The sequence below is a fragment of the Artibeus jamaicensis genome, unplaced genomic scaffold (genome assembly GCF_021234435.1).
Source record: "Artibeus jamaicensis isolate MK-2021 breed Jamaican fruit bat unplaced genomic scaffold, CSHL_Jam_final contig_456, whole genome shotgun sequence".
NCBI classification, from domain to species: Eukaryota; Metazoa; Chordata; class Mammalia; order Chiroptera; family Phyllostomidae; genus Artibeus; species Artibeus jamaicensis.
The window spans coordinates 7,221,773-7,236,304 of NW_026521839.1; the positions used below are offsets into that span (position 1 = coordinate 7,221,773).

Below are 14,532 nucleotides of genomic sequence, written 5' to 3' on the forward strand. Positions count from 1 at the left end.
GAACTGATTGATGTTTACCTTGCACATCGATGTCTCTCTCCCTTTCTCTAAAAGTAAATAAAATCTTTAAAAAATGGATTTCTAGAGAGAGAGAAGAGGGGAAGAGAGAGAGGGAAATCAATTTTTTTGTTCCTCTTATTCATTCATTGGTTGATTCCTGTATGTGCACTGACTGGGAATCAAACCCGCCACCTTGGTGTTTTGGGATGATGCTCTAACCAAGCTCCCTGGCCAGGGCCTGGGGCAGAATTCCGAGAGACGAGGCAACCCTAGAGGGTTGAGGCTCCTAACCCTTCTTAAGTCCTTACCACTGTTGGTCCCCTGACTTTATCTTGAACCCAGAGCTTCTGGTGTTCACAGCCGGACCTCTTGACCCCTCCCTCCCACAGCTGGGCCCTTCTCACTTCGGGTCCTTCCACCTGGACCAGGTAGGGCAAGAACAAAGCAGGGGCCAAGATTAATGTGGTGCCAGAGTTTGGTTTATTGGTTTGTCCAGTGCCAAAGGTTGAATGAGCATCCACTTCTAATGAATTGGGAACCCCTGGCTCCTCCATTTCCTTTCCCCTTCACACAGTCTTCCTGGCTCTGACTGAAGTCACAGCAGAATGCTAAGGGCAGGACGTAGGGCAAAGGGCGGGCTCTGGCAGGGGGCTGCTCACGTGGAGCCCGTCTCCTTGGCACAGGAAGACCTGGGGCAAGGATGGGCCTCCTGGTGTGGAGGAAAGGAGCTGTCTCAGCAGGGGCCTCTCCGGTGGGCCCCGAGGGGTAGAGGAGTCCAGTCCAGGGGCAGGAAAGGAATGGGAAGGGGCGAAAAAGAGCTGAGGTCAGAGGAGTTCGTGAAAGGCCCCACAGAGCCAATCATGGGCTGGGCCCCCGTGAGGCTCAGAGACTAGGAGGGAGGGCCGAGGGTGGAGAGAGGTCACAGGGAGAGACCACCGTGAGAGGGAAAGTCCTGTACCCCAAACCCCCCAGCCCTGGACCCGGAAAAACACACCCACACTCCCAGAAACCCATGTCCTTTTAGTGGGGACATCCAACACACAGTTCATCCAATGCCCCAACTACGGCTCTGGCCTGGCCATCCCGGTCACTCTAGCCCACACTCAGCCCCCAGCCGCCATTCACAGCTGTGGCCTGCAGCCCCTGCCCAGGCTCCCTGAGGCCCTCCTCACCCCCTGCCTCCCCCAGGCACCTCCCTGCCCTCTGGTTCACCCGGGCTGTGACTGCTCCCCTACCCCCAGCCCAGGGACAGCAGCAGGTGCACTTAGGACCTCAGAGAAGCAGATGGCTGTGGTCTTCAGCAAGGCACTGGGTGGGCAAACAGGGCTGGAGCAGGGAGAGTGGCAGTTCAGGCTCTGAGGAGCCTCCACCTTCTTGGGTGGCTCAGTCCTCAGCTCCTGGTCCAGCCTCCACCTTCACCCACACCCCCGCCCCCCAGCAGGCTTCCCTCCTCTTTTCCAAGCCCTTCCAGACAAGCAGCCACTGGGCGGGCACCAGAAACAGCCATCTGAGGGGCCCTGGGGCCTGCAGCACACGGCTACAGGCACAGTGCGGAGCGGAAGCTCTGCAGCCAGTGGGGTGTCCAGACCTCAAGCTGAGTCACCCCCACCAGAGGTCTTTTTCTTGGGCCGGGTCTTCAGCGTCTTGGAAGCCAGGGGCTGCTTCGGGGAGGAGGGAGGAAGACAGACAGCGCTCAGCCTGCAGCCACAGCCCTGCCCCACCTCCCCAAGTTCTGGGCTCTCACCTCAGCTTTGGGCACTTTTTTGATGGATTTGGCCCTCTTAGGGGCCTTGTCTCCCACATCATCCTCAGAGGGCTCTGTCCGGGAATCCGCCTGGTTTGTGCCAGACCTTAAACTCAGGGCGGGGTCGTCTCCTGGTTGTGGGGAGAAGAGAACAGTGGTCTCGGTGTCTCTTGCGCCTGGTCACCTCCTTGCCCTTGTGCCCCCTGCCCAGCCGTGGGCCTGTACCTAGGTCCTCGATGGTGTCCAGAAGGCTGCTGGGGCGGAGGCGGCCGTCAGGGCCCCGCAGGGGCAGCGTGTCCTCGTCCCGGATCAGGGTCAGGTCTTGCATGCTGAAGCTCCGGAGCTTCTCTGACAGCACCCCCTGGCCCTGGGGTCACCACCACGCACCGGGAGGACCGGGAAAGGGGCGGGGTGGAGATAGAGGTCACCATGGGGCACTGGGAAGCCACCGGGCTCCGTGCCTTCCCCACACCATCCTCGTCCCGTCCTAAGGCAGAACTGATGGGCTGGGCCATATTTTCCCATTTGGGTAAATGAGGAAACTGGCTTGGAAAGTGGGAGTCACTCAGGTGGAGTGTGGCAGAACCAGGACTGGGCCTTCAAGCTGCACAAGCTCCGAACCTTCACAGCTGTGAGGACAGGGTAGACGCAGTAGGCCTGGAGCAGTGGGACGTGATGGACAAGCTGGGGCCCCAGGAGCGTGGGGAATCTCACCTTGGCAGCAGCTGTGACAGCGGCATTGGCGGCCAGGTTCAGGCCCCTCTTGCCCACCCTCATCATGGTCTCATAGCTCTTGTCTCGGGCCTGTGTGATGTACTCATCGATCTCCTGAGGGGTCGGAGGGGAAGGGGGAGGAGGTGAGGGCAAGCCTTCTTGGCCAGACCCTGCCCTGCCCAGTAGGCAGTGGACAAAGGCACTGCCAACTGCGGGCCAGGGCCCTGCTAGGTCACTTTGGGCTCTGGGTACCCTCAGGGAGGGCCGGGAATATAAGTGGCTGCAGGCACTGGGCTGCCGGAGCCTGGGGCCGGCTGAAAAGCCGAGTGGGAGCAAACCTTCTCCTTGTTGGACAGCGTCGGATGCACAAACTTGCGGTAGAGCACACTGGAGCCCTTGGTGTAGGGGGACAGCAGCCATATCACAAAGGCGATCTTGAGCTCGAAATAGAAGGGGAACCTGTTGGGGAGACACAGGCACTCAGCACAGCTCAGGGCAGGGAGTTGGAAGGGGCACTGATCCCCTGCATGACCCTGGCCAGCTCCCCAGCCGTTAGTGCACTGGGGTCTCCATGTGGCTCAGGAGACTGGTCATTTCTAATCTCAAGGGGACTGGGAGGTTCAGCTGAGTTCCCAAGTGGGAAGGCGAGAAGTGAGCCCAGCAGGAAGTCCCCTCAGCAGTGGCTCCCTTGCCCTCTTCTCTCTTGGGAGTCCCAGCCCTCTCACCCTGACACAAGACCCCCCTATTCCTCTGTCCTGGGGCCAACACCAAGCTGTGCTCCCTAATCTTCTAGGGCTACTGTGTCCTCACCCTCTTTCTCCCCTCCCTCCCATGACGACGGGGGCTGTTTTGGCTGCGCTCTGGATCCTGTCCCTGGCTGCAGAGACATGCCCCTTGCTTGGAAGGATTATTCCCCATTCCCCATGTTCCCTCTCTCGGGTCACAAACTCCTTCCGGCAGGTGTTGCAAAGCCTCCACCTCAGCTCTCTCCTTTGCTTGTGCTGGCGAAGAGGCATCTGTGTTCACTGCCCTCAATTTTCAACCCACTTTCCTTCCTCTAACATTATTTTTCTCAAAGGCCATAGGCTCTTCTATAGCAGGTCTGGGAATAATATCCTTTTCTTCAGTGTCGTTTGTTATCATCTCAATGAGATGGTATAGGAACTTCATTCTTATTTATGCCAGTTAGTCTATAGTAAAACTAGTTTTGTCATATACCGCTTCGCTTAAAGTTGCAGAACCTACTGATGAAGTTAAGTGAGGACTTGGTGTAACTGCAAATGCAGTGACCTTTCGTCCTCTACCCTCCCTCAAACTCTCTTCTTGTGACTCCAGTGCACTGTGTGCCCGTTCAATAAACATTCCTGAGCTCCTGCTGTGAATAGACAGAAGATTAAGACACTCCCTCCTTGTCCTCATAGTGTTCATACATAGTCCACCTATGTCTGGAAAAGGGCTTTGAAGTACAAGCATCCAATGTGTATAGGATTAAATCATTTACAAATAGAGAAACTGAGGCCTAGAGAGTTGTGACCTGCCGCAGAGCCAAGTAAGCCTGGCAAAAAGAGCTTTCCTAAATTCTACTGTGGTGCTTTGGCTGTCACCAGAAAGAAACGTGAAGGGTATGTTTGCTCTTATTTTGCTAACCAAGCCAGGCCTGGGTTGGGGGCAGGCATTCAGAACCACACAGAACGGTGGTCTCCACCCTGGGTCTCAATCTGTTTGCCTGGCTGGAAAGAGGAAGTCAGAGGCCCCGGGCCCCGAGATGCAGGGGGGATGCTGGACCTCACCAGGAGAGCACGATATCTGTGAGCGTCTCAGCCGTGGTGAAGAAGGCAAAGACGATCCAGTACATCATCCATTTCACCTGCGGGCACAGAGGCAGCGTTGGCTGGGGCCTGAGGGGCCCCTGCCTGCCAGCTATGCTAGGAGTTCTATGGAGGAAGGGACACACTCAGGACCTCAGCTTTGCCTGAGGGTCACACCCAGGCAGGGGAACACAGAGGAACCTCCTCTGGACCACGGTGTTATTAGTGCCAATGGCACTGGTACAAAGTCACCCCATCTCCGTGACCCTCTGCCCTCCCCATCTCTACTGTGTGGGTTGGGTGGGAGCTGAAGGGTCATACACTCACATATTCCTTCACGTTTTTTGTCTTCACGGCTTTGTAGGAGGAATAGGCTGGGTACAGGGTGCCGAAGATGAGCCTAGGGAGGCAGGCATGGTTACTGGGCCCCTCTGCCAGGAGCAGCGGCCTCGCCCTCTCAGTTTCGCATCATTCCCCAGGTAGGCGACAGGAACTGGACTGATGAACTCAAGACTCAGGTGAGCCCTGGCTGGATAGCTCAGTTGGTTAGAGCAGCATCCTGATATGCCAAGGTTGTGAGTTCATCCCCAGATCAGGGCACATACAAGAATCAACCAATGAATTAATAAATAAGTGGGGGGAGGGAGGAATCAATGTTTCTCTCTCCCCCCGCCCTTCCTCTCTCTAAAATAAAAAACGAACAAAAAAACCCTCAGGTGATACACAAGCATGGAGGTCCCAGCCAGCTAAAGTGACATCCCCCCCCCCCCCACTGCTTAGTTTTTCTCCAGCTTCTGAGATACAGAAAGACCCAGAGCCTAGAGGGTCCACTGTGGTCCCCTCGGCCATGATCCTCGTTATGCACAAACATGTATGCGGAGTGGGGTCTAGTCACTGCCAAAAGGGTGTTTTCCTTCTGCAGACACCATGTCCATTCATACCCATCTGCCCTTGCCCTCTACCTCCCTGTCTCAGAGCCAGACTGGGTAGGGCCAGGTCCGCAAGGGAACCTGACACTGTCTATAGGCCACTCTACCTAGTGGTCAGAGGCACCGCTGTGGCCCTGGGGGCAGAGGGCATAGGGGCAGGAGGCCCTGAGACGGGCAAAGAGGTTCACCCCCCATGTACACGCTCTCGGGATCAGTCTCGGGGGAGGCCTTGGTCTCGAGGCCCTGATCGGAGTCTGGTGGGAGGCCAGTGGGAGTCCAATGGGACCACCAGGTGATCCCATTAGAGGTCATTACAGGTCTCAGGTGAGGGGATAAGAGAACCAATGCCTCTCAGGGGCTCATCCAGACAAGAGAGAAGCAGGCACTCTGAAGGCCACATGAAACGGGGGCCCGAGATTCCCTTTGGGTTGGGATGAGCAGGAGGAAGGAAGGAGATACTGGTGTGTCTGGAGGAAGCCAGGATACAAGCACAGGACAACACTGAGTGGAAGGCAGCAGGGAAGTGTCAGTCCCCCATGGTGGAGGCTGAGGGTCTGGGTCCTGAGATGAGTCAGGTGGTGGCTGAGGCCATGTGGAGCCCCTGCCAGGCTGAACCCTTTGACAGTGTGGGAGTACTGCCTGTTCCCACATGGACCTGCCTTACAGAGGCAGGGTGATTCTGAACTGGCCTGTGGAGATGGGGTGGGGGTGGAGTCCTCAAGGACAAAGTCTGGGGTTGGGTTGTGGGATCAGGGTTCCCTCTAGAGCCTGGGGGAGGTGGCAGTGACACGGCTCTCGGCTCTCGGGGCATGGCTGGAAGCCTGGAATGAAGGCCACCTAGCGCCGTCCCCTCTTCCCCTCGGTGATTTTCACAATCCCCAGCTGAGCATACACATCCTCTCCCAGTTACCTCCCGCACTTTGTCCTCCAAGCATCTCTGCCTCCCCAAACCCAGATGTCGCTCCAGGGGCCTTCAGAGCACTGCCCTCATCCCCCATCTCCTGACAGGCAGTGGAAGGGGCGGGGAGAAGGGACCCGGCCCTTCAGGGAGGTCAAGGCTGCCGCTACGGCCCTAAACTGGGGAACGGTGAGGCCCTGCCTTGCTCCTCACTCTTCCATCAGCTCCCTCTCTCCAGGGAGATGAGGGCCCAGGTCTGAGCAGCTTCTCCAGACCAGATATGCTAGGAGGGTTAAGGGACACTCCCGCCTCCCCCATAAATCAAACCATGCTGCTCAGCCCTAGGATAAGGGAGGAAGAAGGAGCAGGGAAATAAAAAATAAAAGGGATGGGAAGCCAGGCCTGCCAGTCTCCTCTCCATATTCCTCCCCGCCCTGGGTCCCACACCTCTATGTCTCTGGGGACCCCAAATAGGGACGATGTGTCTTTAGGTGACTGTGCTGTATGAAGCCCCGGAGTGGTCCACCCCGGTCTTCAGTACCCGCGGCCCCATCCCCCTCCCACCCGCCGCAGCACTCACACCACTAGGCGAGAGATGATCCAGGACACCATGGCGGGGCGCGGGGTGGGGACCCCACCCGGCCGAGGATGCAGCTGCCGGAGGTCGAGCAGCAGCGGCAGCAGAAGCCGCAGTGCCAGCAGCAGCAGCAGCCGCCGGGGCCGCGGAGCGAGGAGCCACCGCCGTTAAAGGGGAGGTCCCTGCCGCAACGGCTGGCCGTGGGCGGTGGCGGTTCTTAAAGGGGAGGCCTCCGCGCCCCCCGCACCTGCCATTGCCGGGCATGCGCCTTTGACCCTCGATGCCCGGCCCTCTTCTCTGAAATCTGTTCACCTCTCTTGGGTTCCAAGCTCTGGCTGAGGTCCTCAGAGGCCTTCACGGTTCCATCCTGACACCCCAGCCCTTTTCCTGCCCTGCACACGTTGGGCTGAAAGGCTTAACTATCCCATAAGGAGGAACATCTGACTTTGAATGCGTTCTGTGTGCCAAGCGCTTCACGTGCACTTGTTCTATCAGTAAATGCTCATGACCGTCCTCTAAGGCAGGGGTTGTAATTACCCTTATTTCAAAGGTGAGGAAATGTGAAAAATTATGGAGGTTCAGTAATTTGCCCAGTGTCACAGAACCATGAAGTCTTGCTTCTAAGATATGCATGTACCCAGGCAGTCTACTTTAAATAGGCAACTTTTCCCAACCGCTAACCGGCAAACCCTCCTCCCACACCACGGGTCCTGTAAAGACATGTACCCGAGAACGATGTATAAGGTGTAGTTGCACCTGTTTCTCTCTCCCCCTTCCCCTCTTAAAAAACAAGCAAACAAACAAACAAACAAACGAACGAACAAACAAACAAACGAACGAACGAACATACCCAACTCCAGTTGGAAGGAAACCCTGGAATCTGACCGGCTTTCTTAGGGTTGCCCTGACCTAAGCTTTGCAGGGGTGCCCTGTGCACTCAAGGTGAATACCCTGGGGCAGGAGGTTGAGTCAGACCTTCTTCAAAGGCCTGGGGTCTCGGTCGGTGGTGGTTCCAGGGGCTCCAGTCCCACCCCCATCAGCTAGCACTGGTGGCTGCGTATGCCCTAGTTCCGAAGACATTTTTATCCAGAATGTAGGCTAGCCCTACCCTGCCTCCTGACTGTCACCAAAGCAACAAAGCCGCAAACTCCACAACTCCCATTCTCCCCATTGCTTTCCCTTCCTGTCCCATATCAAAGCTTCTGCCCTCATCTACTGTCCTGTGGAGGTGTAATCCTGGTGATCACAGCGTCAACCCGGCCCATCCAGGCTGAAAGAACATGCTCAGAACTCTGTATTTCAGTGATGGTCTTATTCGACCTCGGTATCCTTGAATCACACAATGATCTATTTCCACTCGGATAACTGCATTTCCAGGCTTAAACACTTTGCAATACATTTTCCAACAGGCTCCAGAGAAGCAGCCTCTAATGACCCCTTTTGCTGTTCTTTACAACCTCCTCTTAAGACGGCCTTTTCTAATTAGAATATAGTTTGTCCTAGCTCTCCAAGCCACTTTCATTGCTGCTTGATAGAAATAAATCCCATTTGGGTTTTCTCCCACCAACTCCAAGGTGGATCTAGGGCCACATTTTGTATGTGGGGCTCCTGCTTTGAGGAACCCCACCACTGATGTCCAAAACCTTGCTCGGGCCACCCCCCACGCGTCCTTCCCCTAGACTGCCCCAGGAAGGGAGGGCCTCATCTCCTCCCATCCTCTAACTCATGTGGCCCCTTTCCCCCCACCACGAACCCTCAAGCCACAATGACCTGGCACTTCCCTCTGCCAACTGGGAACAAATTTGGAAGCAAAGGGTAATAATCAGATGCAGCAATGTAATGAAGACCTGAAAATGAATCATCCTACACTTCCGACCCCGCCTTGCTTTTCGGAATGGCTGGCATAAGAATTTAGTCCACTCCAAACAAATTTGTTAGATTTTTAATAAGAACATGGAAATCCCAATCAGCCCTTCAACAAAATTAAAGTACAGAAAGTGAAATTAAAAGTATTCTACAGTAAATGACTTTTATTAAAAAAAAAGTAACTGTGAACATATAAACAAGCCTGCGGGGCACTACAGTACAGCCAGAAAGAAGACAGATACATTTTCCAATGTACCCGTGGGCCAATGAATTCCATTATTTTCAAATAAATTCTTAATAAAACTCCACTGAGTTGGAAAGTTTTGTTGAAAATATTTCTGGACAAAAAGAAAAAACAACCCCAAACGAAAAAAAGCCTCATGTAGGAAAACAAACTTTCCTTTGCATCTGGACCTGTTAAGAGGAGCCCCAAGGGAACGCTGGCAATGGTTGTGGAGTCACCAGTGTGTGTGTGTGTGTGTGTGTGTGTGTGTGTGTGTGACACACCACAGCTCAGACAGGACGAAGTTCCTTCTCACGTGGCTGTTCCCTCAAGATAGGACTGAGATGGGAGGGGGAGACACTAAAAGAATCCTAAAAAGCCAATTCTTGTAAATTCTGCTTTGGCTGATTTTGTGCTATAATGGGCAGTTGATTTCTAAAAATCATATTTCTTCAAAGAATTTTATTGAAAGGAAGACTAAATGTAATGTGCCTTTCCTCATAATCCAGGAAAACAACTGTGGTATTTCAAAAATTCTAAAAATATCTACTTTCATGAAATAGTAACTATTTCACTACAAACCTATTTTTCACTAAATACACACGTTTCCTAATCCTGGAGCCTCCTGGGAAAAGCAGTGGGTCCTCCCCGGGTCCTGCAAGACTCCAGTGTTCACGGGAGAGATTGTGGGGAATGGCTTCACCCTGTCTCCTGGGATGGGCTGTCAGAGGTCACATGCAGAGCCACTGCCAGGCTTCTACCAGGCATGTTTAAGCAATTAGCCCCTACTTGTACCAATTATGTGATTCTCCATACCTCCAGACATTCCCACTTAACTAGGCACGAGAGAAAAAGAAAAGAAAAGTGTGCCCACATTCCTGGTTTCCACGAATCCCAAATCACAAGACTGTGCAGGAAAGCCCAGCGACGTTCAGGCAATTCAGAGTCCCAAAAGGCCACAGGATGGGAATGTGGCACCCTCGGCTTAGAGTCTGAAACTGTGTGTGTGAACAGTGTGACTTTCCTGTGTCCACCTTCAGTGTTGAGGCAGCGTAGGAAAGAGTGGCTGGAGAGTTTGTAATACTGACCACACTGGCTCTGAGTGACGGGCCTCCCTGCTCCAGCAGAGGACCCTGCCGTTCCCTGTGTGTGTGTGAGTGAAAGACCTGCTTCGCAGGGGAGTTTGGAACTTCTCCACGCCTAAGACCTTGCCAGTTTGGATTCATGAGCCTTGAGGGTGCCAACAGCATCTTTCACTGCGTGATAAATGATGTTCTTCACCTGGAGAGAGCACACAGCACAGTCAGTTCACGGCAGTGCCAAGTAGTCTTCTGCAGATGAAAACGTTTGTTCTACACTGCCTGTAAGCCTACCGATGAGTGAGGAAACCCCTCAACCAGGACTGCACGCTTCCCAAATCAATCCCAAAGGTGATTTACAAGTCACACAGAATGTAAGGTCTATATTCAAAAAAGAGTAATGAAGTCACTTGAAAGCCTATATAATCTCCACTGTCTATGTGATTACTGTGTGCTGGGCACTACTGCACAGCTCTTTTTGTGGATTTTTATTTAATTCTAACCATAATCCCTGAGATAGGTTTTATTATTATTCCCCATTTTATAGGTAAGAAACTGAGAAAGTCAAGGTTCCATGGTTAAGAACCTTACCTAAGGTCCTGTAGGAAACAAGAATGTATTATACAAAGTGGGCAGGTAAGATTATTGGGTATTTTTTCCTTTTGTGCTTGTAGGTATTTTCTAATTTATCTAAAAGAAACACATACTATGTGTGAAGTAGGAAGATTTGGTAAACGTTATTAAAGGAAAGTAAATAGCTCTGGCTGGTATGGCTCAGAGGATTGAGCATCAGCCCGTAAAACTGAAAGGTCACCAGTTCAATTCCCAGTCGGGGCACATGCCTGGATTGCAGGCCAGGGCTTCTGGTTGGGGATGTGAGAAAGGCAACTAATCGATGTTTTTCTCCCTTCTCCTCTCTCTAAAAAAATATAATCTTAAAAAAAAAAAAAAGAGAGAGAAAGTGAAGAGCCTAAAGACATTTTAAACCAAGATGGTGACTACTTCTGGGGAAGGAAAGTGGAGCCATAAAATGGGAAGGGTCCGTGGAGACTTCCACCACGTCACTGTTGCACATGTTTATATTGTATATGTGTTATGTGTGTATATATGATGTTTTATTTCTTAAGCTGTGTGATGGGCACACAAGCCCCCTTGTGCTACCCTCCACTAAATTTTTTGTATTAATTCAACAAATATTTACTGAGTACCTACTATCTGTCCAATATTGTGCTAGGGAAAAGCAGTGAATAAAACAGTAAAATCCCTACCTTCATAGAGCTTAAATAGCTTACAATCTTTTTTTTTTAAGTTTTATTTATTTATGTTTAGAGAGAGGAGAGGGAAGAAGAAAGACGGGGAGAGAAACATCAGTGTGTGGTTGCCGATCACACCCCTCCGACCGGGGACCTGGCCTGGCCTGCAACCCAGACACGTGCCCTGACCGGGAGTGGAACGGGCTGGCCTAGCCAGTGACCCTTGGACAGGCTGGCATTCAATCTGTTGAGCCACATTAGCCAGGGCTAAATAGCTTACATTCTAGTAGGGATAGAAACCAACAGATAAAATACAAACAGTATTGTTAGCTGGTAAAAAATACAACAAAAAAATAAAGCAGTGACAGAGGATTGGAGGTGACCTATTAGAAGTAGAGACCTAATGGAGGTGGGGTCTGAAGTATTTATGCCTGAATATGTGTACTATGTCTATAATATCAATGTTGTATTTATCAATGTGATTATACTTTGAGTAAAAACTTTATAGTTGAGCCCTGGCTGGGTAGCTCAGTTGGTCAGAGCACCATGTGAATATGCCAAGGTTGCAGGTTCAATCCCCTGTCATACAAGAAGCAACAATGAATAAATAAATTGATGTTTCTCTCTCTCTCTGTCAAATCAGTTAAAAAAAAAAAGAACTTTATGGTTGAAATGTTCTATAATTTTGAAAAAGGAATAGCCAAACAGATCAAATTCAGGTTGAAGGTGACAGTCTACCAGAGACCAAGAAAAATCTTCAACCTCATTGGTTGTTGACCAAAGAAGACACACCTGAGCCACAGGTATGATGGATAAAAACAGTTCACAAGTGAGAGGCTAGGAGGGTGTCTTCAGATTGTTGAAACTCTGCCTGGACAATCTTGTTTCTTTATTCTTTATTCTCTTATGTTACTAAAGCACCAAAATGTATTAACAATGAAATTTTGCTCTTAAAGCTTTAATCCACTTCAGGAGCAGAGGAAAACCTAATCTGAATGTCCAGCTTAATCTAAGAGGGGAAAACAATCTTCACTCCTCTTAGGGACATGAACTGCAGTCCCTAGTGGAGCTCTAAGGAACTGAGTCTGCACAGAAATCTGCTGTGAGAAGTAGCTTCAGAGAAAAATCCATTCTCGGAAACAGGCTCAGAACAAAATGTCACAGTGCTTTTCCCATCTGACTGGGGAAGTCAGTCTAGTCACAGTTCTGAAGGCTGAAACATTGTATCTCCCGGGGGCAGAAAAACAGAAAACTGTTACACTGCACATGATTAGGTTAAAAGATCAGTATTGTCTAAGAGGACTGATTAAATACTTCGTCTGGGGGAGACTCCATTCCCCCAGACATGGTTCCCTTTATCATCTCTCCAGTTTTATACCCCAGAGATACCTTCAAACAGCAGAATGTGCCTCCTGTGTATGCAGCTGAGGAGGAGATGAGAAGACAGAATGGGGGGTGAAGGAGTTATTTACCTGCAGTTTATCCTCATGGTTTGTATGAGTGTTAGAGAGATGCCTGAATTCCTGTGTCAGGCGGAAACAGTGCTTTACGTGTTCTGGAGATACAAAATCTTCTGCAACTTTTATGCAACTGTATAGATTGTGCACCTGGTAGGGGAAAGTACGTAAGGCAAACAGGCATTAGAGAGTCAGTAACAAATGTCCACGATCTAGTTAGCAAAAAACTTTAGAAATACTCATAAAAATTCTATTGTTATAAAAACAACACATGCAGCAAAATTTGAAGTATAAATTTATAAATAAAACATTACCATATGCACAGGAAAAGATCTAGAAAAACATACACTAAACTGTTAACAGCAGGCTACCTCTGGGGAGGGCAGGGTGAGGGGATTGAAGAGGGATGCGGCTCAGGCACCTGCACCGGGACTTTCATCTTAGCTTTAACAGTCTCCACCGTTGAAGAAAAGTTTAATGGGCATTTAAAATTACATAGAAGAAAATTAAAAAACCAAAAATAAATGACAGTTTCAAAGCAATCTGTCTAATCCAGTCATTTATATCTACTGCCAGATTAGCAAGACAGTCAAATAAGGAAGCCCATGGAACTGTGAGGCCCAGCTCCCAAGATGAAACCCACCTGGTGTGGGGCTCCAGCAGGTATGAAGACGGCATCTCCCAGGAACTGAACGATGGCCCAGCCTTGCACACCATACTCTTCATAGAGTCGCTTACGGAGGGTCTGGTCCAGGTACCAACTTTGGTCATGAATTGGGTCATGATCAGGGGGATTCTCTTGGCCTTGCTCTTCTCCAACCTGAAGCCATGACCAAAACATAAAGACAGAAAAATCAATAAATACATAAAAATTATTAACAGCATAAATCCAACTTGCTACAGCAACATCCCTGGTGGGCCAAAGCTTCTGCTTTATTTAACATCCTCTAAGTGTAGATCCAGGCCTCTGGGGCATTTTGACAAGGGGTACAGGTCGTTAGTGCCAAGGGACCCTACACGAGAAACCCGAGGGAGGCTGTCTCAGCAACCCCGGACCTTTATCTGTGAGCTGGGAGCCTGCCCAGGAGCACACCTTTCGGAGCAGCTCCCGGATCTTCTCTGCATCCTTGGCTGCATAGATGTGCCACAAAGCACCGGGCTTCTCATTTCCATCGTGAATCCTCTGCTTTGTTACCTCATCAGCATCTCCCTCATCAATTGTCTTGAGTACCTCTGAAAAGAGCAAAATGCCACTTTTCAACATAACTAGCAATTTCAGTACCTCTGAGTGAAGCAAAATGTCTAATTCAAACAAGTTTAGTCCACATTGTTCTTGTCTCTCTGGAGTAATAAAGGTAAAATCAAAGAATCAAAACTCATATAGGTCTAAGCTTCCCAAATACAGAAGGATTGCCCTAATCTTCCGTACTTAACAGAGACTTGGTATTATTTTGAGGCACAGTCTTCCTTTAAAATATATTTCTTGTCCAAACTGTGTAGCCATCTTGTGTTCAAATTGCAGGTTATTTCCTGCTACAAAGAGATGAACTCTGCACTTTCCCAAGATCTCTTCTAAACTCTATGGACTTTATGGATTCAAGGCCACAAAGCATAAAGCTTTTCTGCTAAGGAAGTTAAGAAGGCTGGCTTCTATCCTGACTGGTGTGGCTCAGTGGACTGAGCACTGATCTATGAACCAAAAGGTCGCTGGTTCGATTCGCAGTCAGGTTACATGCCTGGGTTGCAGGCCAGGTCCCTGGTTGTAGGTATGCAAAAGGCAACCAATTGATGTTTCCCTCACACATAATTGCTTCTCTCCCTTTCTCTCTCTAAAAATAAATAAATAAAAATCTTTAAGAGGGATGGCTTTTAATGCTTATTTATTATAATCCTCAAAGGACAACACAGTGGAAGGATCTGTAGGTGTGAGACATCAAAAGCAAATGTGTGCCAGGAAATATGCCAAAGTAATGATACTGATTAT

General features: G+C 50.4%; 2 protein-coding genes across 6 annotated transcripts in view; both read right to left on the bottom strand.

The window, feature by feature from the left end:
* Positions 1–461: 461 nt before the first annotated feature.
* On the bottom strand, positions 462–6,843 carry REEP2 (receptor accessory protein 2). 4 transcript variants are annotated; one of them, XM_037147707.2, is made up of 8 exons: positions 6,674–6,843; positions 4,594–4,666; positions 4,249–4,325; positions 2,797–2,917; positions 2,459–2,572; positions 1,970–2,105; positions 1,745–1,875; positions 462–1,658 (listed from the first exon to the last, which is right to left on the bottom strand). In XM_037147707.2, the coding sequence occupies exons 1-8, from the start codon at positions 6,703–6,705 to the stop codon at positions 1,590–1,592; spliced, it is 753 nt and encodes a 250-aa protein (XP_037003602.2). In that variant the 5' UTR covers positions 6,706–6,843; the 3' UTR covers positions 462–1,589. The 4 variants fall into 4 exon arrangements, with proteins under 4 accessions (XP_037003602.2, XP_053522420.1, XP_037003601.2 ...); XM_053666445.1 differs by having other exon boundaries at positions 462–1,661; XM_037147706.2 differs by having other exon boundaries at positions 1,970–2,111.
* Positions 6,844–8,590: 1,747 nt separating this feature from the next.
* Positions 8,591–14,532, bottom strand: part of KDM3B (lysine demethylase 3B) — a 57,004-nt gene continuing 51,062 nt past the window's right edge. For both annotated transcript variants that reach the window (XM_037147530.2, XM_053666483.1), the window contains 4 exons: positions 13,642–13,781; positions 13,192–13,368; positions 12,564–12,698; positions 8,591–10,040 (listed from right to left, as the gene is read on the bottom strand). In XM_037147530.2, coding sequence (XP_037003425.2) covers positions 9,960–10,040; positions 12,564–12,698; positions 13,192–13,368; positions 13,642–13,781 — 533 coding nt within the window. In that variant the 3' untranslated portion in view covers positions 8,591–9,959. The remainder of the gene's footprint in view (positions 10,041–12,563; positions 12,699–13,191; positions 13,369–13,641; positions 13,782–14,532) is intronic.

Bases quoted from the DNA above. Each gene is read 5' to 3' on its own strand.
- REEP2 (XM_053666444.1), bottom strand. From the start codon at position 6,705: ATGGTGTCCTGGATCATCTCTCGCCTAGTGGT. The intron at 4,667-6,673 runs GTGAGTGCTGCG...CTGCCTCCCTAG, and splicing joins ATCATCTCTCGCCTAGTGGT to GCTCATCTTCGGCACCCTGT. The intron at 2,573-2,796 runs GTTTGCTCCCAC...CCGACCCCTCAG, and splicing joins CGCTGTCCAACAAGGAGAAG to GAGATCGATGAGTACATCAC.